Here is a 26,686-nt window from a genome sequence, read left to right on the forward strand (position 1 = left end):
GTAAAGATATGGAAACCATTGCCAGTCCCAGAACAGTCTGCAAATCATTGATTCTCAGGCACTTGTTAAAAGTATATACTGCATGGTGTTTTCCAACTTCCATCCACACGAAGCAGCATTTATTGCGCGTAACGGACAGTCACAGTGCAGGAAGCGCGCTTTAATCTCCTGGTGCGAGCACAATGTCAAAGATCACGCTGCTACTCTACAAGAGGTTTACTAGTTTGAAAACTTTATGGGCAATACATCTTAGTCTGTTGACGTTGGACAGTCAACAGAATCCATGAAAGAATGCTGAAGTTACCGTGTCATTTAGTCCTCAAATCCCCCCCCCCCCCCCCCAACAGGTCAGGGTTTCAGGATATCCCAACCTCAGCACAGGTGACTCAATCAGAGGCTCAGATTGAGCCACCTGTGCTGAAGCAGGGATGGATTGAGCCACCTGTGCTGAAGTTGGGATATGCTGAAAACCTGACCTGTGGGGGGGGGGGGGGGTTTGAGGACTGGAATTGAGCGCCCCTAATTTAGAGAAAAATGAATTTGTCTATAAAGTTAACAGGAACATTTCAAGTTGCAGCATTGGTTCCAAAAAAGACCTCTGCAAAGAGGAAAAAGAGCAAGAGCATAATATCTGGGCTATATCCAAGCAGAAATGTTTGTCTACATTTACTAAACACTTGGAAGCCATAAGGAAAGGGCTAAAAGGGGCCTTTGGGCTTAGCACTGTTTAGTAAACAAGGCCTATAATTTCATGTGCATTCATTATCCCCAAAATATGATTACAATGTTTAGTTCTGTTCAGCACATAACCCAAATTCCTATGATCAAACAGATCTGCATAGGTTTTTTTTTAAACTGTTTGGAGAAACATACAAGCCATTTAAGGATTTCACAGAAAGAAGAAATAATTCAACTATTTTCTAGATACTTGAAACGTGATGGGTCACAAAAAATAAACAAGTGCCAACGTAAAAAGGGCAAATGCGACAGAAGTATTCCCAACAGGCAGGTGCTGGAATTAGGTATTCTATGCAAGTAACGTGGTGTTCCAGGATTGTTCTAAAAATGCACACAAAGCGTCAAACTTCAACCCCATTTATCTGCTCTGTACACAGTGAATACTGTCAGTGAGCAGTAACGGCTTCTAGTGAGCAGGTTGTCCTTTTGTGTATGAACTGCAATAATTCAAGCCCGGCGGCTCGTACCCAAATGGATTCTGAACTTTTCCAACCAGCGGAAGTAGAAGCCGGACGCGTGTAGGTTTTACGGCGTTAAAGGCCAGTAAAGGACAAACTCAGAGTCTAAATCACATCTTCCAAAAGTACTATGGAAATGACACAAGGCAGAAATTCCAGTGCGACTTAACATTGCGAAAATAAAAGCACATAAAGTTCGTTTAAAAAAAATAAAAAAAACGGTGGTCAGACTTAACCATCAAACAAAAAATAACATAGTGCTATAAAAATACGCTTTAAGGTTTGGGACACTGACCAATCACAAGACCCTAGAATTCCGCGTAACAGATGCCTCGGGCACAGAACTTTCACACACTAAACACATTGGCTCAGACAGTTGTCTTGTATAATGAACCCCCGATTTCCTATCCACTGTTCGAGAACCTCTTAGAACAGTGGTTCCCAAGTCCAGTCCTCAAGGACCTCTAACATTCCAGGTTTTACGGGTATCCTCGCATTTGCACAGGTGGCCCAATCATTTTGGCTGAACAACCTGTGTGACCCAAGCAGGGATATCCTAAAAACATGGGCTGTTTGGGGTCACTGAGGACTGGAGTTGGGAAACACATTTACAAAAACACCATGATCATTTACAGATCTACACATTTCACCTTCCTTTTAATTTTTAACCAACGTCCCGATTTGCAAGTAGGTTAAATTAGCAGTCCCCTACATTCTCTCGGCTTTATTTGTAGTCACATATTTAGAACTGAACAGATTGTAGCTCAGGAAAGTCCCAGAGAAATGTAACTTTCAGTGGAAAAAACACATGATGGCCGCTAGAGCCAACCAACAGAAAGCAGTGACATCACTGCCACAATGACATCATTGCCACAATGACATCGTAGAGAGATTCTGATTCACGGTCATATTGATTTCCCAAACAGGGAGTTCCAAATACGGGTATTCTCAAACTCTTGAAAGATAAGAAGTCCACTTCGCTTCACAATTTGGCTCCAGGGGGCTTTGCAGTTTTGATCATTTTTATACAATTTGCAGTTTTGGAAACAGTTAATGGAAATGCATCACCAGAAGGGAGAACACGTCGTGGTGGGAGGGGGGGGAGGTAAAGGAGCCATTGCCTAAATCTTATGCAACAACAGTGATACATCTTAATGATACATACTACTAAACTCCACTCACCCAATCATGTTGTATACATTTTAACTGGCGTCTCATCCCTGAATTGATTTACAATTATACTTTAGAGTAGCCAACTCCAGTCCTCAAGGGCCACCAACGGGTCAGATTTTCAGGATATCCCTGCTTCAGCACAGGTGGCTCTATCAGTGACTCAGTTTTCAACTGAGCCACTGATTGAGCCACCTGTGCTGAAGCATGGATATCTTGAAAATCTGACCTGTTGGTGGCTCTTGAGGACTGGAGTTGCCCACCCCTGCCCTATGAAGGCCTATATCATGCTTGCAACTCCATACTAATATTAGGCTTCAGCTTCTTTTGCATTCTTTCAAAGATAAAATGGAAGCCAAGCGGGGAACCACCCTGTCCTGCCTCTGCATGAAACCCTGACATTGTATACACAGTGTATAAGGGGCGGTTGAGTTTCATGGCTGGAGGATGTACCAAAAGCAGTGCAAAGTAGCTCCCAGATTTAAAATGGGTCCATAAAAGTTCTACTGTCTCCAACATACAGAGCCCCATTCACTAACCAAGAACCACTCAACTCTGCTTTCTTCAGATATTAACCATGCGTGCCATCGGCCATTTTGTTAGATTGCCAAATTGAACGGGGGGGACGGGGACGGACGGACTAGTGAGTTGGATCGTCCCGCGCGCAATCGCTGGTTTGCTTCAACATCCTGCGGACCAACTTTTCCAGTTCCTTTCTGGACTTTTGCTCTTCGTCCAGACTTTGCTTCATTCTTTTATTCTCCTTTTCGGATGATAGAATGAGGCGATCGAAAAGGTCAGAAGTAAAACAAAACAAAACAAAAACAGACAAAGCTTAAACCAGGAAACATTGCTGCCAGTTTGCAGTTCAATGGAAAGGTAGCAAGTGTGATCTTTAACCGTTATTCCATTACACAGACGGTTTTTTGTTTTTAAATTAAATGTGTTTTTACTTTTCTACATTTTTATCTGGTGCCTAAGGGAAGCTACGTAACGTCAGAGCAATTTAAGACATATAAAAATGTATTTAAAGACATAGTGCAATGTGCTAAAATGTATACATATTATTGCGTACATATATTACTCCTTATAACTAGTGCCGGGTTACAGACTAAGCACGTACCAAGGATAGGGGGCCCCGTAGGGTGCGGTGGGCCGGTGCTGTGGATCCCCGGGCAGTAGCTCGGCGGTGACTGTCTGCCATGGTCTTCCTCCTCCTGTCGGTGCCGGGATCCAACTTCCGCCCGACCGGAGGAGGGAGCTGCAGAGTCCCCCGCACCTCACCCAAGGTAAGGTGTGTGTGTGTGTGTGTAAGAGAGGTATCTCTTACCTTCTCCAGAGCAGCCCTCCTCCTGCAGTGTCACGTTGTCATGGTGACCCGACCTCAAATGATGCCACAACGTGTTTCCATGACAACACAACGCTGCAGGAGGAGGGCCGTCTTGAGGAAAGGCCCCCCAAAGTGTTGGTGTCTAAGGGCCCCAGTGGGGCTTAATCCGCCACTGCTTACAACATTAGCTAATGGACACTGCGCAGAACCGATGAAGGGTACAAAGAAAAAACGGACATTAATAATAGCATGTTCTTGTATAGCGCTTCTAGTTAAGAAATACATATTCAAGTCAATTTAGCAGAAAAATGGATAAGCCATGAGATTGATGCATAACCCTTTCAGTCTTACTGCCATGTACCCATTACAAAATGTGCAATTTTCTTACCTGTTTTAGTACTTTGACCTCATCTCTCAATGCATAAACTGTGTCTACGAGGCTCCTAGAACAAAGGAGAGCTATCATCAGTACGCTCAAGGTGTTCTGAGATTTACAGTACTTCCACGATAGGTTAGTGCAGGGGTGGCCAACTCCAGTCCTCAAGGGCCACCAACAGGTCAGGTTCTAAGGATATCGCTGCCTCGACTGATTGAGCCACCTGTGCTGAAGCAGGGATTCCCAATACCTGGCCTGCTGGTGGCCCGTGAGGACTGGAGTCGGGGATACCCACTCAACCTATATTGATACACTGTTTGGTGGAGGGTCGGTGCACTGGGGGGAAACAGCAGATATGAGCAGGGAGAGAGGCCCTGTCGGACAGGTATCTCCTAGGTGAGGAGAGGACAGGGAAGGCCCCAATTGCATGCACTCATACTACTCAGTACATTGCAGAAGGACGGGGTGGAGGTAGAGACCTGTAGAGTTAAATGGGCGATGGTGAGGGTAGCACTAGTAGGAGGAATGAATATGAACGGTGCCCCTGTGTGTTAGAGGCTAAACAACGGAGCCCCCCAAAGTACTAAGTGAGAGAGTCCGAGTATATTAAAAACAAACTATTTTAATAGGGCTCATTAAAAGAATAAGGGGACAAAGTTGCTTAAACAAATGCGTGAAAATAACATAAAAAGAAGACCTCAGTCTGGTCAACCACACTAGGATCGGGGGGGGGGGGGTTATGGCTGACCGACGCTGGTAAACACCTTTGATTCTGCCTGCAAAACGGGGCACAGATGAGTATAAGGAATTACTGGTATGAAGTAGATCCAGTGATGATAGTATACAGTATACATGAAGTGGCAGAATATTACCAATACTCCTGCAATGGAGTATAAGCCCAAGGCATTGTCTGTGTCCCTTCGAGAGGAAGGTTACATAAGGTATACTCCCCTATGGGAATAAAGGAGAGGAGATATTAGATGGTTGCCCTATGTACTGAGGAGTATGAGTGCCTGCGATTGGGGCCTTTCCTGCCCTCTCCTCACCCAGGAGACATCTGTCCGACAGGGCCTCTCTCCCCCTGTGTAACAACCTAAATGACAAAGATAAGCGACACGTTCTATCCCATAATCCCTCACTGCTCACATGGCCTGCAAGCACATCCGCAGGCATCGCACGCATTTAAATGAGTATTCCTACCATATTTTTGTTTTAAAGTGGTTCGAATCAGAGGGTCCCCAAGGCTGAACCACATTCATTTTAGCTCTGGGGGCCCCCTTACTTCATGAGATACTTAACTCCGTTGGTGCTGCTGATACTTCCTGATTCTTAAATCTCCCGCGGCCAATAGGAAACCGTGATGGATGACGTTGCGTCTTCCTATTGGCCTCCATGCCGCGGGGGATATAAACCTCCATACTGTTTACCGAGATGGGGGGCACCTTCAGAGACAAACAACTCGGGAAGTAGGGGGTCCCCAGAGCTGAAATTAACACCGTTCAGCTCTGGAGACCCCCCCCCCCCCGTTTCCCGACCTAGAAAATCAAACAACAAAAAAACACCCTAGGCGGAATCGCACCTTTAAAGCAGCAAAACACCTCGCACTACATCTCCTTTGTTCTAGGATTGAAGCAGAGCGTCTAGTGAGCTGAACCCCAATGATTTCAGCTGTGGGGGACCCCTGATTCCAGAGATACTTACCTCTGTAGGTGTCGACGGTATCTCTGCGGAGTGTAAAAGGTCCCGGCCATGCGGGCGAATAGGAAGCCGCACTGTTTGACGTCACTGCTTCCATTGGCCCACGAGACGCGGGACATTTAAACGCTGCCATTATGTTAGGCACACCGTGTCTCTGCTGGCAGAGATACCGGCAACCCCTACAAAAAGGTATTTCTGGCAGCAAATTAATGCAGTTCAGATCCGGAGACCCCCTGCTTCAATCCTAGCAGAAGAAAAAAAAGATTTATCTATAAAATGTTTTACCAGGAAGTAATACATTGAGAGTTACTTCTCGTTTTCAAGTATGTCCTGGGCACAGAGTTATGAAGACAAATAGTACATGTTACAAATACAGTTACATAAGTGAACAGGGTATACATTATATACAAGACCTAGCATGCACAGTTAGAGATAATATATAATATAGGCATATGTACCAGTTACAGACCAGATTAAAATGTGAGACAGTTTTAGTTTTGTAAGAACTTAAACTGGTGGCGGCTGTGAGAGTCTCGGGTAGACTGTTCCAGTTTTGGGGGGCACAATGCAGTGGAAGGTGTTTTGCGGCTCTAGGGAGTTCAGTGATATAAACATAGAATATGCATTATGTGATCAGCCCATGGAGACCCTTACTTCTCTTCTGTAACAGCCTGGCCATTGCTCCTCATTTCCTCAATAATTAGATTGTCTTCCTCTAGCAGCAAGACTTGTGGGGCAGAATCTTTGCGGGAGCCTGCAGAATAGGAACACATCATACATTTTTTCAATTATATGTGTAATACATAAACACACACGGAAATACCTACGTATGCAAAGGAAGCAGAAACAGTTAAAGTTAAAGTAATGTAGCGTCTTAGGTCCAGTTACTGCTACTAGAAATTAGCATGTAAAGAAATCCTGAATTTGCCCACACGTCCAAAAGTCCAAGGTTTATTTTAACTTGGGAGTAAAAACACAGGATACAGTGTTGCTGTTCAAGTTCACTAATTGCTGCCACTGTACTCCATTAATTTCCTCTAAACCCTGGGAGCACGGTGGGGGGCCGGGGCCTTGAATCTTTTTCCAATAATAAAAAAATAACACACACACACACCCTCCCCCCTGAAAAGAAGAACGTGCATGCTCCATAGTGAAATATTTAATATAACAAGTATAAAGAATAGGATTTATTGCACTCACAAAAGTGCCATTAAAATCACATTGAGAGCAAGACTTCCAGTCTTTGCTGCAAAATGCGTCGGACGAAACGCTTTGGGTTGGAATTTAGAGCGGGAGTCCCAAATTCTGCAGGAAACGGAGGACTTTACAAAGGGACGCGGCTGTATCTGTCGGCTCCGGACACCGTCTTCGCGTGTCTGGCGCCTCTTCCAGGCAGAAACGGATTTTCTTTCTGAGCACACGCCCTCGTTAGAGAATTTTGCACCACAGACTGGAAGACTTTTGTGAGCGCAATAATTCTTATTTATTATACTTGTGTTATGATACAATGTATTAACGCTATTTCACCATGGAGCCCTTGCTTCCTTCTTGCATTTAGAGGTCTTGTTTTGGAATTGGCCGCCCGAAGCAGCTGCAGTGAGACCCCACGCGATCCACACCACTTTGTGCATCTTCAAGTGACTTCAATATTCTTCTCATCATTACTATACTGTTTCAGAGACTGCTTTACAATACCAACGTTTTTCTTTGATCAGCATATCTGCACTCTCCCCCTTACTATATATGTACTGTATTTTAGTTTCGTGTAATAGTATATTATTTCACATTTAAATCTATGAGATTTAAGCGCAATAATCACTCACTCACGTTCATATCTAACGCTATCAAATTGTGTGTGTGTGTGTGTGTGTATAAAATGTATATTACTTGTGCTTAGTGCAACTATTGCTGTGATTAAAAAAAAAAAGTAAATTACATGTGTACAATGGAGCCGATTATGACTAGCGCCGATGAAAAGATATTCTTATTTCCTGTGCATGCTACAAACAATAAGATAAGGATCGGTCTCGCTTTTGTAGACACATTAGCTTTCTACTCTTTAACCCTTTCACAGCCACGCTGCTGTCCCGTCTTCCAGCAGAAACAACTAAAAGGTAGACCGGGTGCGCACGGGGAAAAGTGTGCGCACCCCTGACTGCACTCCTCGCCCCCCCCCCACCCGCTCGACCACGGCGTCAAATGACGCGTGGGGGTCATGTGACGCCACGTCGCCATGGTAACGTGATGTCACGTGACCCCGCTGCGTCATTTGATGCCGGGTTACCAGGACGACGCATCGCTGGAAGGGAAAGCAAGTGTATTATAGAGGCCTCGCGCGGACACCCGGCATATTTTTTTTTTTTTACATAACCTTAGAAATGTATTTGAACACACAAATGGAGAGGGACATTAAAATAGGTAACATTAACAGCGCCAAGCATCCCTCATTTCAAAAACCCGGTCTGAATTTACCCCTTGTTTATTGGGAGGTTAAAATGGCCTCTTCTGTCTCTTAAACCAATGAATGCCGACAGCAGTGAGGTGTATAAAGCATGAACGGCATACAAGTTCTCCATGAGCCTCACCGTGACATTCACAGTACCTCAGTACTACTAACTGCTTTAGCTGCTGGTGTACTTTTTGCTCCTAACTGGGAAATAAAATGGCCACCAAGTCCTGCGGGCCAACAGGAAGCCACAACAGCAGTCATGACATTGCGACTTCCTATTGGATGACTACGGTGGCCATAGTCAAAGACTGCGCCACTGATTAAACCACTTGTGCTGAAGCAGGGACTGCTTAAGCTACCTGTGCTGAAGCAGTGACTGATTGAGCCACCTGTGCAGAAGCAGGGATATCCTGAAAACCTGAGCTGTTGTGGGGGGGGGGGGGGGGGGGGTGGATCTTGAGGACTGGAGTTGAGAAGCCCTGCTGTAACTAATTACACTGCCATTCGCTCACTGGGGTCCTATGTAGAACTGCCCCCTTTAAGCAAACGCAGAAGAAGCGGCGCTGTAGCGCCCGATTCCTTCAGCGGCAAACTCATCGGAAAATATATTCCGTGAACAAACATCAAACGTGACCACGTTCGGTCGTCAATTCTCACGAAAACAAGCCGTGGTACATAAGCAAATGGCTAGATTTCACGATAAACGCCCGGTGACTGAATCTCTACCCCAGCACGGCTGTGAAACCTCTCTCCTCTCCTCTTTGATCATCTGAAATTGCCGACTGTCATGAAACGAGAGGAATTTGACTTACAGGAACTGAGGTTTTGCTGGATGCCTGCACCGGTGCAATATGCCTCAATTACTTTAAGAATTTGCGCGTCCTCTTCCAAAGCAACAGTACCTGCAAAAAAAAAGAGATAAAACATGATTAATCAGCAATCAAAAACCGCAATTTTTTTTTTTTAATACAGAAATGAAGCAGGTGTCTCTTGGAGCTGAACCCCATTAATTTCAGGGACCCCCTACTTCTAGAGATACTTACCTCCGCAGTAGGTGCTCTGGCTCAGCAAGCAGGGATTTCAGGTTTGAAGCTTCCGCCTCAGCTGGGCCAATAGGAAGCCACGTCGATGACGTCACGGCTTCCTATTGGCCAGCAAGCCGGGAAAAAGCTGAAGAGCGGACATATTGTGAACCCTGGTAGCCGACTGGAGCAGCTAATAGCCCCCAGGTAAGTGTCATCCGAAGTAGGGGGTCCCCGGAGCTGAAATTAACGGGGTTCAGCTCCCTGAGACCCCCTGCTTTAACATATATATTTCTTTTTTAAATGAAATTCATAACAAAAAAATCCGCCCCCTTGGGATTTCCTCGTTAAACACGTGCTGTGCCTGGATCAAAATGTGCGGCAGGCTGGCGTAAAATACTACCCCAACGACTACACCGTATGCGGCAGCATTTTCTATAAATGGTCCGAACGCCTGAAAAAATGTTTTTTTGAAAACATAGGAAATAGATGCCCGCTAAACTATTAAACAGATTTTCAAATGGTTGGTAATAGTTCTGTTCAAATAAAAAAGTGATTACCAATATAAATTTAGAAACGCAAAGAGCCCCTGTAAGCTCAGAACCCAAACCCTCCACACCGTGTGTGTGTGTGTGTGTGTGTGTGTGTGTGTGTGTGTGTGTGTGTGTGTGTGTGTGTGTGTGTGTGTGTGTGTGTGTGTGTGTGTGTGTGTCAAAAAAAGAGTGCTAAGGAGATTGTGATCTCACAGCATATATGACAAAAAGACAAAAAGTCCTAGTGCTCCATCCAACGTGACAAATCATATAGTTAAAAACTTAAGCAACCGAATTGTAGGGTTCCTTGGTGTCCAGTATTGAACCGGACTGTCCTGTATTTGAACACTCTGTCCAGTAAAAAATGAGAGATAATACTGGACATGTATGTGTCCGGTATTACCTCTCTGGACATAGTCACCTGACCGGTTTGGGGGACCAGGGATTTCCCCGAGCAGGGAGAGAGCAGGGCTGTTGCTAAGGGGCTGGGCAGCTTCCTCCATCCTGATTGGCTGTATTACCCAGCAGCAGCCAATCAGGAAGTGGTGTTAGGAGTATAGAGGTGGGGCCAAGGAGAGGAGGAAACAGCATGGAGCGGATTGTGGCGAGAGGGGTGCTTGTGTCTCGAGAGCGTTGCACCTTTCACCATTGTGTCCGGTATTTTTGGAGAAGCCGCATGGCAACCCTAAACAGACATCAAAACAATAACGTCTGAAAAACCTAATAAAACAAAAAAACCTACAGGCACTGCAATGCTACAGCATATCATCATCGCTCTGTTGTATAGAAATATATATATTTTTTTTTTTCGTCTGTGGGAAGCCACTTCCTACATCCCCCCCCCCTTCCACGAACCCCCCCAAAAAAGAGACACTAATAAAAAGATTCAACAGCAGCGCAGTTTAACACATGATATTGGCGAGTTTCCCTCCAAAGCATTTTCTGTTCAAAAGGAAATAGAACAATCAACCCCACATGCAGATTTAGATCAAAAGGTCACATTCGGTTTGATCTCAACAGCCTGGTCATGTTGCTGATTAACAAGTTACAATTTTCCCACCTAAAACAAGAGCAGCAATTTCACTTTCTATTCCTTCAGAACTGGTTCCATTTTGGAGTCTGAAGGAACCTGGAAATGACTCCAGGGAGAATTGTTGTTGCTGAGGAATATCAGCTCTTTGGGTCACTTGCCCTTACAAGCAAAAATGGCTGCCATGACCTTGCTTGGAGCACATATGTGGGCCAGTGGCGCCTGCAATGATGTTACTAGTAATGATTGGTTGACCCACAAGGAAGCTCCAGGCAGCCATTTTATGCCAGTGCAGGGAAGAGCAAAGATTTCTTTAAAAATTATGCCCTAGAGCAGGAGTGGCTAACGCCAGTCCTCAACAGCCACCAACAGGTCAGGTTTTCAGGATATTCCAGCTTCAGCACAGGTGGCTCAATCAGTGGCTCAGTCAACAACTGAGCCACCTGTGCTGAAGCAGGAATATCCTGAAAACCTGACCTTTGGTGGCCCTTGAGAACCGGAGCTGGCCACTCCTGCCCCAGAGCAATGAATAGTCACAGACTGATATTTCTATAACAAAGATTTACCATACTGAGCATTCTGGAAAACCTCTCTTTGTTAATTGCTAAACGGTATAAAAGAAGCAGCTCGTACTTTTTCTGAAACCAGAATCGTCGTCCGAATGCTTCCTCTCGTTTTTTCGTTTCTGGAGGAATTTCTTCACGGTTTTCGGGCTCTTGCTGGGTTCCTGCAGAGATAACGAGTTTACCCCGACATAGCTGTAGCATTTCGCCTCAGTCGCGACGATACAACACAAAGTTTTAGTACGGCTTCCTACAGTTAAAGGCCAAAGCATCCACTGCTCCAAGATAGCGCCAAAATGGCAGACTACAGATAAACAACAACTAGCATTGGTTTACATCAGGAAGGGCCACCTCCAGTCCTCAAAGGACACCAACAGACCAGGCATTCAGGATATCCCTGCTTCAGTACAGGTGGCTAGGTCATTCTGACTGAGCCACCTGTGCTGAAGCAGGGATATTGTTAAACCTGACCTGTTTTTGGCCCTTGTTGACTGCAGTTGGCCACCCCTGGTATATACCAACATGAGGCATACATAAATAACCCATTGTAAATCAAGCTTAAATATCCCTAGGTATTACAAGAAAAGATAAAGAAGGTAGTATTGTAGTGAATTAGTGGAGTTATATTGCTAGTGTATATCTGCTTATAATGATCAAGTCACTTCTGCTCAATTTGACGAAAAACACCTTTTTAACACCTAATTACTGAAGAGACAGAATACAAAAGCCTTGTGCGACTTATTTCTGGAAATGGTATTATCAAACAGTATGGATATTAAGGAGTCTCAACTCGGAAAATAAAATTGCTTAGCACAAAAAAAAAAGGCTTTAATTTAATTCAAATGTATTATATAGTTAGATTACAGGCGCATTCTATGTAGTAGAAAGCAAAAAGTTAAAATGGGCAAGTCCAAAGTGTAAGTGACCCAACACTGCAGTTAAACCAACTTCACACATTAAACAAGTCACGTGATTAAGTGGTTGAATTGAAGCAGCCACCCCCTCCCAGAATCCTTTATGATTTAAACTCATATAATGGTAGCACCTCGCAATACCAGAGCATGTCCTGCTCCTTTTCTGGTGATAAAAATCCCTAGCTTCTGAGATCGCCTTTAGATTTCACTAGGCCTGAGGTCGCCTTTAGATTTCACTAGGCCTGACTTCGCCTTTAGATTTCACTAGGCATGAGGTCGCCTTTAGATTTCACTAGGCCTGAGGTCGCCTTTAGATTTCACTAGGCCTGAGGTCGCCTTTAGATTTCACTAGGCCTGAGGTCGCCTTTAGATTTCACTAGGCCTGAGGTCGCCTTTAGATTTCACTAGGCCTGAGGTCGCCTTTAGATTTCACTAGGCCTGAGGTCGCCTTTAGATTTCACTAGGCCTGAGGTCGCCTTTAGATTTCACTAGGCCTGAGGTCGCCTTTAGATTTCACTAGGCCTGAGGTCGCCTTTAGATTTCACTAGGCCTGAGGTCGCCTTTTGATTTCACTAGGCCTGAGGTCGCCTTTAGATTTCACTAGGCCTGAGGTCGCCTTTAGATTTCACTAGGCCTGAGGTCGCCTTTAGATTTCACTAGGCCTGAGGTCGCCTTTAGATTTCACTAGGCCTGAGGTCGCCTTTAGATTTCACTAGGCCTGAGGTCGCCTTTAGATTTCACTAGGCCTGAGGTCGCCTTTAGATTTCACTAGGCCTGAGGTCGCCTTTAGATTTCACTAGGCCTGAGGTCGCCTTTAGATTTCACTAGGCCTGAGGTCGCCTTTAGATTTCACTAGGCCTGAGGTCGCCTTTAGATTTCACTAGGCCTGAGGTCGCCTTTAGATTTCACTAAGCCTGAGGTCGCCTTTAGATTTCACTAAGCCTGAGGTCGCCTTTAGATTTCACTAGGCCTGAGATCGCCTTTAGAATTCAGTAGGCCTGAGATCGCCTTTAGATTTCACTAGGCCTGAGTTCACCTTTAGATTTCACTAGGCCTGAGGTCGCCTTTAGATATCACTAGGCCCTGGGGAACAGCTTCATTTTAACCTCCCGGACACGTAATATTTCAGACGCTTTGATCTCCAAAACAGAGCATCGGATTCCCCCCCCCCCCCCCCCACAATTTTTAAATGTGTTGGGAACGACGGGAAGAGAAGAGGTTTCCTGAAGCGTGTAAAAAAAACAACAAAAAAAACAAACATTGAAATCAGCGCACACTGCTGCTCTAGCTTGCGAGTTGGTTTGGTTTCCTTGCATTTTTTGTATTTTATTCTGTTAGGTTTCCAGGTGATTATGAGGACCTGGCCTGAATTAGGACATTTTTTGTAGCAGTGTAACTTCAATCAACAGAAACCCGGAGACAAGATCGGTCACCAGCCCCATCAAATCCATGTCTCAATTCATTTAACATAATCGGTTCTAAGTAGAAGACATTATGGGCCATGTCTACTAAGCGGCGGGCCATAAGGTATCTGCCTGTGCCCGATGGTGTCTAAATATGGGCCAATATGCTTCATAACCCATCTTCCATCTGTGTAGTTACTGGGTTTGTAATAACATGAAGGGGATTTTATTTGTTGTTGTCCTCATGGGGACAACGACAGGTCAGGTTTTCAGGATATCCCTGCTTCAGCACAGGTGGCACAGTTGAGCCACCTGTGCTGAAGCACGGATATCCTGAAAACCTGACCAGCTGGGGGACTGGAGTTGGAAATGCCTTCACACAACGAGCTAGGCATGGATTAAACAGAATCCGCCTCGCAATAACAGGGGATAGAGAGGTGTGTGCTACAATAGCATAGGGAAAACTATTTATTTTAATTACCTGAACCGCGTCAGTCCCCACGACGGGGGTGCTCAACTCCAGTCCTCATGCCCTACCCTTCCCCCCCCCCCCCCCTCCCTCAACAGGTCAGGTTTTGAGGATATCCCAGCTTCATATTCTCAGTCGAAGACTCACCAGTGAAGTTACTGGCACTCCCTTAATGGAGAAAAACATGTCCGCCGCTATCGTCCAATAGGAAGCCGCAACCAAGGTTGTGGCTTCCTATTGGACGATGGATCCAACGAAATGTGGGCATCCATATTGTTTCCCCAGGAGGGAATATTAACCCTGCACCTTCACTGGTATCTCAGGGGTGTTCCCTAGAGGTGAAAGTAACCCCACTTCAGCTCCGGAGAACACCTGGGTTCCATTTATGTAAAATAAAAAATACAAATCTATCAATAAATAAATGGATATTTCCCACACAAGATTGTTTCTCGCTAAGCAGATGCATTTAGTCAATTTCCATGTCTTATTCCTTCCACGTGTCTTCAGTATCCCCTTTATATACTTGATCTTGTAGCGCAAAATGTTGGGAGCAGGGGGTTCTCTACTCCAGTCCTCAAGGATATCCCAGCTTCAGCACAGGTGGCTCAATCAGTGACCCAGTCGAAGACTGAGCCACTGATTGAGCCGCCTGTGCTGAAGCAGGGATATCTTTAAAACCTGACCTGCTGGGGAGTCTGGAGGACCAGAGTTGAGAACCCCTGCTCCAAACATTTAGTTTTATGGAGAAACATTAAGGCTTAAATGGCGTTTTGAAATGGTTATCCTGCCACCCAAGAGCTTGCAGTATTGGTTCCTCCGTTTACATAGTGGGCTCAATAACTATGGATTCTCGCAGATTCCGGTGCGGACGACTTCCTTGCAGCATATTGCTCTGCGCCGACAATAGCCTCAACAAATAGCTCAGACGGTCTTGTAAGTGCAAAAATAAAAAAGCAGGCACACGGAAAGCAAAGAAAGACGCTCAGAAAAAGTCTGTATTTGTTGCACCGTTTTCAAATCTAGTTGACAGATGCACCAAAATATTTGACATTTTACACTCCATTTGCAAACTACTGAAATATTTCCTTTTCAACATAAGGCTTAATGCAGAATTCTGAACCTGCGTTTCTTTACTCTGCTTAAAATTAAAAACATCTCTAGCGATTAGACGAGGGGTGGCCAACCGCAGTCCTCAAGAGCCACCAACAGGTCAGGTTTTCAGGATATCCCTGCTTCAGCACAGGTGGCTCAATCAGTGGCTCAGTCTCTGACTGAGCCACTGATTGAGCCACCTGTGCTGAAGCAGGGATATCCTGAAAACCTGACCTGTTGGTGGCTCTTGAGGACTGCGGTTGGCCACCCCATGTGTTAGACAGACAAAAGCAAGAGAGAACTCAGAGATGCAGAGAGAAGCGTTCTTATTGCACAGAGTAAGAGATGGATCTACCCTTACCTTAAAGACATAAGACATCCTCTAAAATGAATATGTAGAGAAAGAGAAGGATAAACGTGAGAGAAAATAGGTGAAAATATTGGACAGTCTGCTTGCAGTCATATTCTAAAATAACATAAAAACTTATTCTAAAATATAATGTTCTCATGAAAAACTTAGGAATTCAATGCCACGCAATGTTACAATAAACAGGACAGGTCGTACCCAGAGATATAAAGTACATGATGACACACATGCAGGCCGAATAGCTCCCACTTTTTGGAGTTTTGTTCAACTCTCATTGGTTTAGGACTTTAAAGAGGCAACCCAAGCATGAAAGTTATTATTACATGTTTAACATACTGTAGGATTGAAGTAGGGGATCCCCAGAGCTGAACCCCATTAATTTCAGCTCCGGGGACCCCTGCTTCCGGAGATACTTTCCTCTGTAGCGGGTGCCAGTAGCCGCTCCGCTAGCAGGGGTCACGTCATGGCGGAGTTCCCAAGCTCCCGCGCCCTGTGAGCCAATAGGAAGCCGTGACATCATCAGGGTCAGCTTCCAATTGGCCGGCGTGACACAAGAGCTTTAAACTTTGCTGAGATACCGGCACCCCCTGTGGAGGTCTGTATCTCGGGAAGCAGGGGGCCCCCGGAGCTGAAATTAATGGGGTTCAGCTCAATCAGCGCATCAATTGTTCCTTTAAGAGGCACATACATTTTTATGTGATATGCTACTGAATGTGCCATGCAAGGCCCAGCATCGAAACTGTAGAGCTGTTCTCGTGTTCACTGGCATCAAACAGGAAAGGATGTAACTCAACTTATCAGGTGCGTGTAACTACTGTGACATACATCCTGAGAATCGCAGACTATCCAAAACTAGAGCGCATTTCCACGCCCCCATGCCACGGGCTGTAATTCTAACGAGCCATTCTGCAGCGTTTTGTAATACAGAGGTGCTCAACTCCAGTCCTCAGAGCCCCCCTACCCCCCCCCGCAACAGGTCAGGTTCTCAGGACAGCCCAGCTTCATCACAGGTGGCACAATCAGAGGCTCTGATTGAGCCACCAGTGCTGAAGCAGGGACTGATTAAGGCACCTGTGCTGAAGCATGGACAGGCTGAGCCACCTGTGCTGAAGCAGGGAAATCCTGAAAAACTTCACCTGGGGGCGGCCGAGGTTGCGCACGCGCAGAACGGAGTTCGCGCATGTGCAGAAGGGGAAACTGCAGGTCTGCGCGCATGCGCATCCTTTGTCACTGCATGGAAGAAAGGACCAGCACGGCGACCCACCCTTCTTGGCGCATTACCTCTTTGTAACCCAGTGCAGCTGAAGGTCGAAGTGGAGGAGCAGGTCGCAAGCAGCTTAAGGTCCAGGGTTTGTAGATGTTGAGCGGTTCCAAGGGGCCCCGGGTAGGGGGTGTGTAGGAGTGATGAGAAAGTTGAGGCTGCCTTCCATCTGAAAGCTGACACACGAAACACAATAAAGAGAAGCAGTTACAATATGGAATACAATATATGTACACTATATACACACACACACAAGCATTGTTGTTTATGGACTACAAGGGGCATTATATAGATACATTTTAAAGGGCCGGTTTATAACAACAGATCATGGGAAGAAGTGCTTCAGACATACATGTAATATTGTGGAAGAGGAGTCCATGCTACATAGGGCTTACAATCTATGGTTAAAAAAGGGAGACTGAAGACATCATCATCATGTTTCTAGCTCAACTCCAGTCCTCAAGAACTCCCCCCCCTCCCCCCCCCCACAACAGGTTTTTTAGGACTGACTGAGCCACTGCTTCAGCCACTTGTGCTGAAGCTGGGGATATCCTGAGAACCTGACTTGTTGAGGGGTCTTGAGGACTGGCGTTGGGCACCCCTGATGTAACCAACGTATGGATATCTTACCCGGTGGCCTGTCCAGGACCGCGTCTTGCACAATGAGGTGTGAGACCCGGGGGCTTTGGTTAGTCGGTGAAGATGTTCAAGCCATTCCTGGCAATCGTGGCTGTTGTGGCAATGTACCACTATACGTTCTATCATAATTCCTGCATTGGAAGCATGGATTCAATTGGGACTCACATCACAAAATAGAATGAACTGGCACTCGCCCAGACTCATATAATTCCGCTGGAGGGGCTATGATCCTGCATCTATACCCACATATCCCCTCATATCCTATATGATACAGCTATACAAGAACCACACTGTATCAGCGCTCAAAAAGTCAAACCAAAGAAAAATGAAGTACTTATGTTTTTTTCTGTATTGTTGCTTTTTAAAAAAAATACATTTAAGAAGAAACTTGGCGAGACTAAAAGCAAAACGTAAATCCTTCATTTTTCTCTGATTTACTTTTTGATTGCTGATCCAGTTTGGTTTTAATTAAATTGGGATCCATACCAATAAATCTATATCATAATTTTTATTTTAACTCTTTGTTAGCATAATAAAGTGACAGATCAGGGGCAAAATTGAAGACACTTGATTACAAAGTTATTGGGATTTCAGAGACACGATGGACTAAGGAATCCGTGCCGTTGTAAATATTGTGGGCTTGATAAATGGACCCCAGTGTATTTCCAGCGAGTGGAAGCGACGGGGACATTGTGCACCAAAATATTTGCCACGGTTTTGCTGCAAGGAGTTCTGGGAGGCTCAACAGGGACAGGTTTGCGAGAAAGAAAAGAAAACGGTATTATGATTTTCGAAAATGCCTTTTAAGCGGTTTGCATTTAATCCTGGCCTATTTGTGATTTTCTGTAGAAGCGCGCAGAATAGGACGGTCTCAGGTAACCCAGGACATTGGGCGGCTTTAACTCTTGGGGGTGACAAGTGGGACATAAAAATATGAAGTGTGTTTTTCCGCTAATACTCTGTGGCAGGACTCTTCAACTAGTAGCAGCGACCAAATGGTCATTGGGCTGAACTAAAGACAGCTAGTTCGAGCGATTTAAGATACTCCTAAGTACAAGGGTGATTCTAGACACTGCTACGAGAATAAATGAATAAGAAACCTATTGAGGGTAAACCTGGTCTAGATCAGCCAAAATCACTACCCACTCTCCTACCCCCAACCCGATTTTACATTGAGTGTCGATAAATGTATATCACTGGAACTGTAAATATTTTAGATATTACGTCTTAAAAGCTATACTTTAATTAATCTCTATTTGAGGCACTCCACATTAATATATTTGACCTTTTGTTTAGATCTAAAATACCTGTGGGCCCACAGCTAAAAGGGTATATTTTCTGTCCTACTTGATATTCAGTATTCAACTAGTAGCAGTGACCATTACTGGTACTGCTACTGCCACTGGTCATTGGACTGTCCGCTTCCAAGTACAATGCACGTTGCCCAGGCTAACAAGTGCAATCTTGTTCACACTAAACCTCCCCGGGAGATAGATCTATCAAATATATATATATTTTATAAATAGACAACATTGTCTTTGTCCGTGACACATTTTCTAATATAGATTATATATATATATTTCAATTAGAATATAAATATATAAATAACAGATGCTACAAATTATTATACTATGAAGTATTATTTTCCATGGATATGATGTATTTAACAAAAAGGAAATTCATACATGGTGACTTAAGACTCGAGATATTGCTGGTAACGTACTCCTTGAAACTTATACCGTATGATTCACAGCATGAGTCATATGGCAGAATAATCCTTAAGAGATATGATCTGTGATCGTGCACATTTTCAGAACGGAAAGACGTTCTCACCTGTGATTTCAAAAGCGTGATTATTGATTTCATTCTCCTCCATCTTCACGATTGACATTCCAGTCAAGGGTAATTTCCCCTTTAAAAAATAAAAAGCAAAGAATAAGTGCACCGAAATCTCCCACCTGCTCATTGGACCAGGCATACAAAATCCCCTGTTTTAAAGCTTTCAAATGCATTTTGTTGGACTGCAATTGTGCAACATTGAGTCTGTCACGCATGTGTCACGTGTGTGATCCTTGTGAAAATGTTAAAAAAAAAAATTCCCCAACTACAAAAGGGATTCGGTTTATATATCATTTCTGACCTACAGCATTTCCATGCTGCTCCGTCACCCTGGAAAAAGTGATATAGCAACTAATCCCTCATACCTTAGTAACTAAATACTTATAGCGTGATTTACAGGCAGGATGAAAATAGAACAAAGTGCCCTGCCCCACCACTGAAAAAACGGTCACCTCTTGTTGCCATGTTCATTTAATGTCATGATTAACAAACAATAAGAAAGGGGCCGCTCCCAAAAAAAAAATCATAAAATAAACTATCAAGTAACTCAGATCTATAATAAAGGTGAATGTCCAGTAGGGTAACGGGTGATCCTTCAACGAGTTACAGACAGACTGGCAATGCACACTCGGAATCTGAACGGAGTGGGGGGGGGGGGCTCACCTAGAATAAGATGCGTTACTGCAGTGGTGGCCAAATCCTCAAGGGCCACCGACATGGTCTTCAGGATATCCCTGCTTCAGCACAGGTGGCTCAATCAGTGGCTCAGTCGAAGACTGAGCCACTGATTGAGCCACCTGTGCTGAAGCAGGGATATCCTGGAAACCTTACCTGTTGGTGGAACCTGGAGGACTGGAGTCGAGAACCCCTGTGTTACTGGATTGGCTTCTGTCTCTCCTGATAACAGGTTACTTTGATGTATATTTTGGTCAAGCTGCAGCAACACGCGTGCGAAGTGTCCACCTTTTGTTACTTGCTGTGATCTTGTGTCACGGCAAATCCGGCTGCCTTCTTAACCACAGAAACAGAAGAAAAAAAACACCCCCCGACATGCCTGGGAAAGTTTTAAAGGCTTCGGCGGCAGAGACTGCACGTAGTTGAGAGAGAGGCTATTTTAAAAGCAGAAGAAGCCTAGAAAGTTTGAGTAATACAGATATCTTTTATTAGTACAATGTAAATCTCTAGGTGGGGAGGGAAATACTGTGGATTTAAGAATTTAAAGAGGTAATATCAGCAGGCGTTTTTTTTTTTTTTTGGTTAACATAGGATTGAAGCAATGGGGTCTCCAGAGCAGACCCCCATTCATTTCAGCTCATGGACCCCCTGCTTCCGGAGATACTTGCCTCCGTAGGGGGCGCCGGTAGCTGCTCCGCTCGCCTGGAACACGTCATGGCGGAGTTTCAAAGCTACCGCGTCCTGCGGGCCAATAGGAAGCCGTGACGTCATCCGGCGCGGCTTCCTATTGGCCCATGTGACCCTGTGCTTTAAACTTTGGCAAGATAGCGGCTCACCCTTTTAGTTCTGTATCTCAGGAAGCAGGGGGTCCCCATAGCGGAGATTAATGGGGTTCATTAAGCATATATTTTATTGCATGCAGAGAAACTGTGTGCCTAACATAATGGTGGCGTTTAAATGTCCCACTGAGTAATAGGAAGCAGTGACATTATCCGGCGTGTCTTCCCATTGGCCCGCGAGACTTGGACCTTTAAACTCCGCAGAGATACCGGCAACCCCTACGTAAGTATCTGCACAAGTGTGGGGTCCCCAGAGCTGAAATTACTGGGGTTCATCTCCGGAGACCCCTTGCTTCAAACCCATGTAAAAAAAATGTTAATTGTCCCCTTTGGATTGCTCCTTTAAGGCACGGATATGTGACTGCACTATAGGATTTACATTACAAGGTCATCTTTAGTGTTTAAAAACAAACGAAAGTAGCTTTTCCAACATATTACCTGATAAATGAAGCCGCTCATCCGAGGACTTGCAGACAACATTAAAAGCACATTGGAAAACAGCATGAAATATCTCTCATCTTTGTCCTAGAGCAAATAAAGGAAAAACAGGGGTTACATTTTTAAGTCAATTCGGTTTCGGATAAAATAGATAACATTGTCTTTGTCTGTGACACATTTTCTCTAGCCGGCCCTGCAGTTTTAAAGCAGCCGTCCAATCTGCTGTTTTTTTGTTTCCCTTTAATATGTGCATCAATACAAATCCACACAGTGATCAGTAATTAACTAAGTTGCTGATTGATCCGTTCTCCTGTGATTGATCGACGAAGATTCGGCTCAGGGGTTCACTAAATGGCTGTCAGTGCAGCAGAAGAGGACCAAAGATGCAAAGTTCTGTGGGGACGATCATGTGACCAGGCAGTCACTAGATACAATTGGTACACTGCTAGAGAGAGGGCAGGGCTTAAAAAGGGGTGTGCCAGAGCCTGTTTCAGAAGAGGAAGGGAATGTGACGTTGTAAATGGTTGCTATAAAAACAAAAAATGCTTGTTACATTGTAATGCATTAAAAATGTCATTCAGAGTTTTTTTTTAAAAATGCAACAAGTGTTTAATCATAGTACAGAACGGATTTATTTAAAAAACACATGTAGGATATTGCTCGGTCTGCAGCTTTAAAGGATTCACACTGATGGGTAACAAGCATGTTCTTCAGCAGAACTACTAATGAATGCAGGAACGGGGTCCTTTCCTGGGAAGCTTACAATGTAATGCTGCTACGCGAGAGAAGGGCTGATGAGAGAGCATATTCATTACACAGAGCTCAGCGAGTAAAGGCCCTGAGACTGGCTTTGAAGCAGGGGAACCCGGGCAAATCACTTTATCTAACTGTGTCACAGGCACCAAAATTAGATTGTAAGCTCTGCAGGGCAGGAGCGCATTGCGCCCGCAAAAGTCTATGTAGAGCGCCGCGTACCAGTGTCAGCGCTCTAGAAGAAAAATATATATTATTATTGTACAAGTGCGGTGCTGTAACTTTTACGGATCAGCCAAAAAAGTGAGTTACCACGTCATCACTGAATGCCTTACTCTGACGGAGAGATGGACGAGTGTGTCAAAATGCCATTAGTGGGTTTTGTTTTACAATCTGGAGTTTAAAAAATTAAAAAAAAAAATAGTGGCTGCTTTTTTGGGGAGTGTCCAACAAAATTTGAGAATATTAGAGGGGGGAGGAGAAAAAAAACACAAAAAACTAAAAAAAATATTCTTGGAAAATTCACATTTTGGCGGCCACATGGAGGTTGCCGCTAATGCCTGGGGAATTGTGTGGCTATCGTTTGTACAAAATCAACCGCGGTTCAAACGCTGTTTGGGACAAAATCTAAAGGGACTTGTGCCCAGTCTGGGAATATCCTGCTATCCTGATCCTTTCATGCAGGGGAGGGCAACTCCAGTCCTCAAGGGTCACCAACAGCCAACAGGTCACGTTGTCAGGTTATCCCTGCTTCAGCACAGGTGGCTCAATCTTTGACTGAGCCACTGATTGAGCCACCTGTGCAGAAGCAGAGATATCCTGACCTCTTGAGGGATAGGAGTTGACCACTTCCTACTTTAATGGAAAAAATCTGCACCTCTTGGTCATTCTGGCGACATCAACACTTGTGCCCGATGTCCACCCCTCACCTCGCCAGCGCCGCATTGTACCAAGACCTGGGACATGTAGACCACGCTGCCCATCGTTTTGATATCTTCGCCCTCCCAGCCTTGGATGGGGTCCGAGAGGATCTGCAACTCCAGCTGCTTTCTCTTCCGCAGCTCCTGACACTGGGCCTGAAATAGAGCAGCACGCGTTTCGCTGGAGGCGTGGCAGAGGCAGGACACAGAGCGCCGTTTGCCTCCCAGTCCCGGACTTTCAGAAACAGGTACAGCGTCACGCGGCCCCCGCTGCGATGTATATGCGGACCAGGCTACTGATGGAAGCGCTAATAAAGGAGACCGGTGACCGGCCATTTAGAATTCTATATAAAGTCTGGCAGCAGATGCTGTGTTAATACGTGTATACATGAACCACTGCTCTTGAGAGTTTAACTCTAGCAGGGGTCTCAAACTCAGTCCTCAAGGGCCATCAACAGGCCAGCTTTTATGGATATCCCTGCTTCAGCACAGGTGGCTCAATCTTCAACTGAGCCACTTGTGCTGAAGCAGGGATATCCTTAAAACCTGACCTGTTGGTGGCCCCTTGAGGACTGGAGTTGGCCCCTACTGCTCTATCAGGTGCAATTGCAGGGCACAAAAAACTGCACCCAGATTTATTGAAGAAAATACAATTTAAAGAACAGGAATCCCCCCCCCCCCCCCCTTGCTTTACCTGGTACCATTAATGCCCAGAATCACATCACTTTTGCTTTTGATACACACTAGGTTCTTTACTGGAGTTATAATATTCACATGATCTCATGAAAGACAGTGGGTCGATTTACCCACAGGGGCAAAAGCGGTGCAAAAGAACTGCCCCGTCATACCAAAAAAAGCCCTCCCCTATTTAGTTCAATGGTAAATATTGCACTGTTTTCTGCACGGATTTTGCTCCCGGTTTGGGGCCGGGAGGCGGCAGTAAATAGTTTCACCGATGAAGAGGAGTTGAAGGCTAATTTGAACACCAGAACAACTCCACACAGACTATACAATATAATGGAGCGCCGTATGTTACAGGGGTCGGCTGCAAATACACAATAACAAGCAATTAAAAAAAAACCTATAAAAAAAAAAGCGGAAGATTCAGAGGTAACAACCTGGGAACCTGCAAAATAGCCCATGGATTATTTCACCAATCTAGCTCTATATCTGAATTACAGCCGAGACCATTGGAAAGAATTCCAGCTGACATATGAATTTTGACATCTTTAAAAAAAAATAACGATTGTACGTTAATATGGTTTGTAACGTGGAGGGCGGCGTTTGCAAATACCACATTTTCCAGCTTTCCGGTTTTCTAAGAAACCGGTTTCTCCTTCCCTTGCAGCATTAACAATACACAACTGTTGTGGCTTCTCTGCAGCACTAGAGGAAGGAAACTAAACCTCATTGAAAGACGAACGATCGGCGGTACCAGTTAAAGAGCCAGCCCCTCCTAGGACCAAAATGTACTAATGGGGGCGACGTGATTTTTTTTTTTAACCAAAATCTGACACCTATAAAAGTATTTGTAACGCATTTTTATAAAACGTTAGTAAACATTGTGAGCAGAGTTTTGATTTCTTCTGGCTACTCCCCTTCTGTGTGTTCTAGCACAGGCAAACCTCCCCCCTCTCACAACCTCATCCTTAATGGCCCTATAATAAATTCAGGGTGGGCTACAAAAGACAAACTCCTCCATTCAGAGAAGCCAAAGAAATGCAATTTGTCATTAATGTCCAGAGCAACAAAAGAAACCAGTTCTGTTCTTGAATCACAATTACATTTGCTAAACCCTTCACTGACAGAGAGGCCTAAAGTGCATTGCTTTGGTTACGGACACCAATTAGATTGATTACAAAAGTGGTGATGTGGGATTACACGGTTCTTCAGCCTAATTTTTGCTGCAGGGACAATGGCGCATTACTACTGTGCCCTCTGCCCTGCGCCTATGCGATATGAAGTATCGAAACAGATGTAGCTAACCTGATTATTAAAATACGCATTTACATGGATTTAAAGTGTAACGCAGGCTGCAGCGGTACCCAGTCTATCCTAGAGGCGCCTGCAGGCCTCTCAAGCAGTAAACGCCAATTCACTGCAGATATACCGCACAAGGATGCCTTGTACCCCTGAAAAAGCAAGAAAACGCCTTTGCGAATCGCGTTGGCTGGCGAACTGCAGTGTGATCAGACTGACACGGAGGTGTGACATTATCCAAGCCATGACTTGGGTGTCGTAGTTACTGTGGACCGAGTACTGGAAACCATCGAGGAGTGGTGGAGAAGTGGAGCGAACCACCATCGGGGGTCAACCCAGGCACCCCAAATTGGAAGGAAACTACACTTATGATGAGCTTTGATCAAAGATTACTTTTGGGAGTACGTATGGTTTTATGCTTTTATACACAGGGCATAGATGGTAATACACATTGGGGGTGTTTCTCTGTGTGTGCTTCTATTGTTTAGTTCAGTATAGAAGTAACCACCATGAATGCATTCACAGCATTTATCAAACCATAGTACCAAGAACTCACTGTGACCAAGTTACAAGAAGCCAGATGCACATTCTGGGAAAGCGGAGCAGCCTCTTCCTTCGGCAGACGTTACTCATTTCAGACTCGCCTGATTAATCCAAGGCATCATTGGGGAGAAAACAAGAACAGGGGTTTGTCCCACTGTTTTGGTACAAAGCATTTTCTTTTCTTGAATTCTCCTAAATAATACAGCTGCGTTCTATTTTTCCTAAATATTTCATGTAAAATAATATTCCCATGGGTTTATAAGCAGACATCATTACGTTAATTAATAGGTCCGCTTTAATAATTAAATTAATAGCTTTAGAACGCTTTCATCAATTAGTTATGGGCCCTTAACAAAAAAGTATATACTGTATCTATCTAGATCTATCTATCGATCGATAGCCAGGGATGTCCCTGGTGGGTCGTGAACCCTGGTCTCTGCGTCCTCAGTCAGGAGTTCTCCCGGTCTGCCACCGGGACAACTGGTTTTCTCGGTTGCTTATTCCTCTGAGGTCCTTCCTGACTGCCTCATTAACGGCACCTGTGTCCTACCTGCAGCCAGCCTTTATAAACCTCCCCTTCCTGTTCCTCCTGTCCTGAATATTGAGGTTTCTCTGTGACCAAGCTCTCTGCCACATCGTTTGCTATCTCACTCTCTTTGTGTACCATACCTTATTCGGACCTTTACTATGTTGTTCCTCTGTCGTCCTTGACCACCGCTATTTCCTTGCCGCCTGCCTCTGACTTCGGCCCGTCTCCTGACCATCGCTACCTGCCACCGACTTCCTGCCTGTCCACCGCTACTTCCTTGCCGCCTGCCTCTGACTTCGGCCCGTCTCCTGACCATCGACTGATCCTGACCTGACTCCCCGCGGCACATAATTATATTCAATAGAAGGTGCTCACATTCATTTCATATAGTTGTAGAAATGTTTTTTTTTTTTGGAAGAAGCTATTTTAATGTTAAGCCACTGTGATCTATGTTAATGCTGGAAGTACAGAGACTTTTTCAAATCAACTCAGTTTCTTGAGGGACAGATTAGGTTATACCCAATACCGTCTATATATTGACCATTGAAAATAAATTAACCCTTGAACAAAAAAGTTAATTTACAAAATTGTAAAAATTCATCGTTTTCTGCCTTATTTACATATCTGACAATGGTAGAGATGCACTTTTCCGTCCTTT

General features: G+C 44.7%; 1 protein-coding gene across 5 annotated transcripts in view; it reads right to left on the bottom strand.

The window, feature by feature from the left end:
* Positions 1-2,598: 2,598 nt before the first annotated feature.
* The window catches only part of ARHGEF6 (Rac/Cdc42 guanine nucleotide exchange factor 6), a 52,971-nt gene continuing 28,883 nt past the window's right edge, over positions 2,599-26,686 (bottom strand). For 4 of the 5 annotated variants that reach the window (XM_075573230.1, XM_075573234.1, XM_075573233.1 and 1 more), the window contains 11 exons: positions 22,986-23,132; positions 21,304-21,390; positions 19,346-19,424; positions 17,504-17,643; positions 16,894-17,049; positions 15,607-15,627; positions 11,438-11,531; positions 9,032-9,121; positions 6,425-6,524; positions 4,085-4,139; positions 2,599-3,129 (listed from right to left, as the gene is read on the bottom strand). In XM_075573230.1, the coding sequence (XP_075429345.1) occupies positions 3,007-3,129; positions 4,085-4,139; positions 6,425-6,524; positions 9,032-9,121; positions 11,438-11,531; positions 15,607-15,627; positions 16,894-17,049; positions 17,504-17,643; positions 19,346-19,424; positions 21,304-21,390; positions 22,986-23,132 (1,092 nt within the window). In that variant the 3' untranslated portion in view covers positions 2,599-3,006. The remainder of the gene's footprint in view (positions 3,130-4,084; positions 4,140-6,424; positions 6,525-9,031; positions 9,122-11,437; positions 11,532-15,606; positions 15,628-16,893; positions 17,050-17,503; positions 17,644-19,345; positions 19,425-21,303; positions 21,391-22,985; positions 23,133-26,686) is intronic. The other variant, XM_075573231.1, reaches the window with a different exon arrangement.

Source organism: Ascaphus truei, chromosome 16 (assembly GCF_040206685.1).
Source record: "Ascaphus truei isolate aAscTru1 chromosome 16, aAscTru1.hap1, whole genome shotgun sequence".
In the NCBI taxonomy this organism is placed as follows: Eukaryota; Metazoa; Chordata; class Amphibia; order Anura; family Ascaphidae; genus Ascaphus; species Ascaphus truei.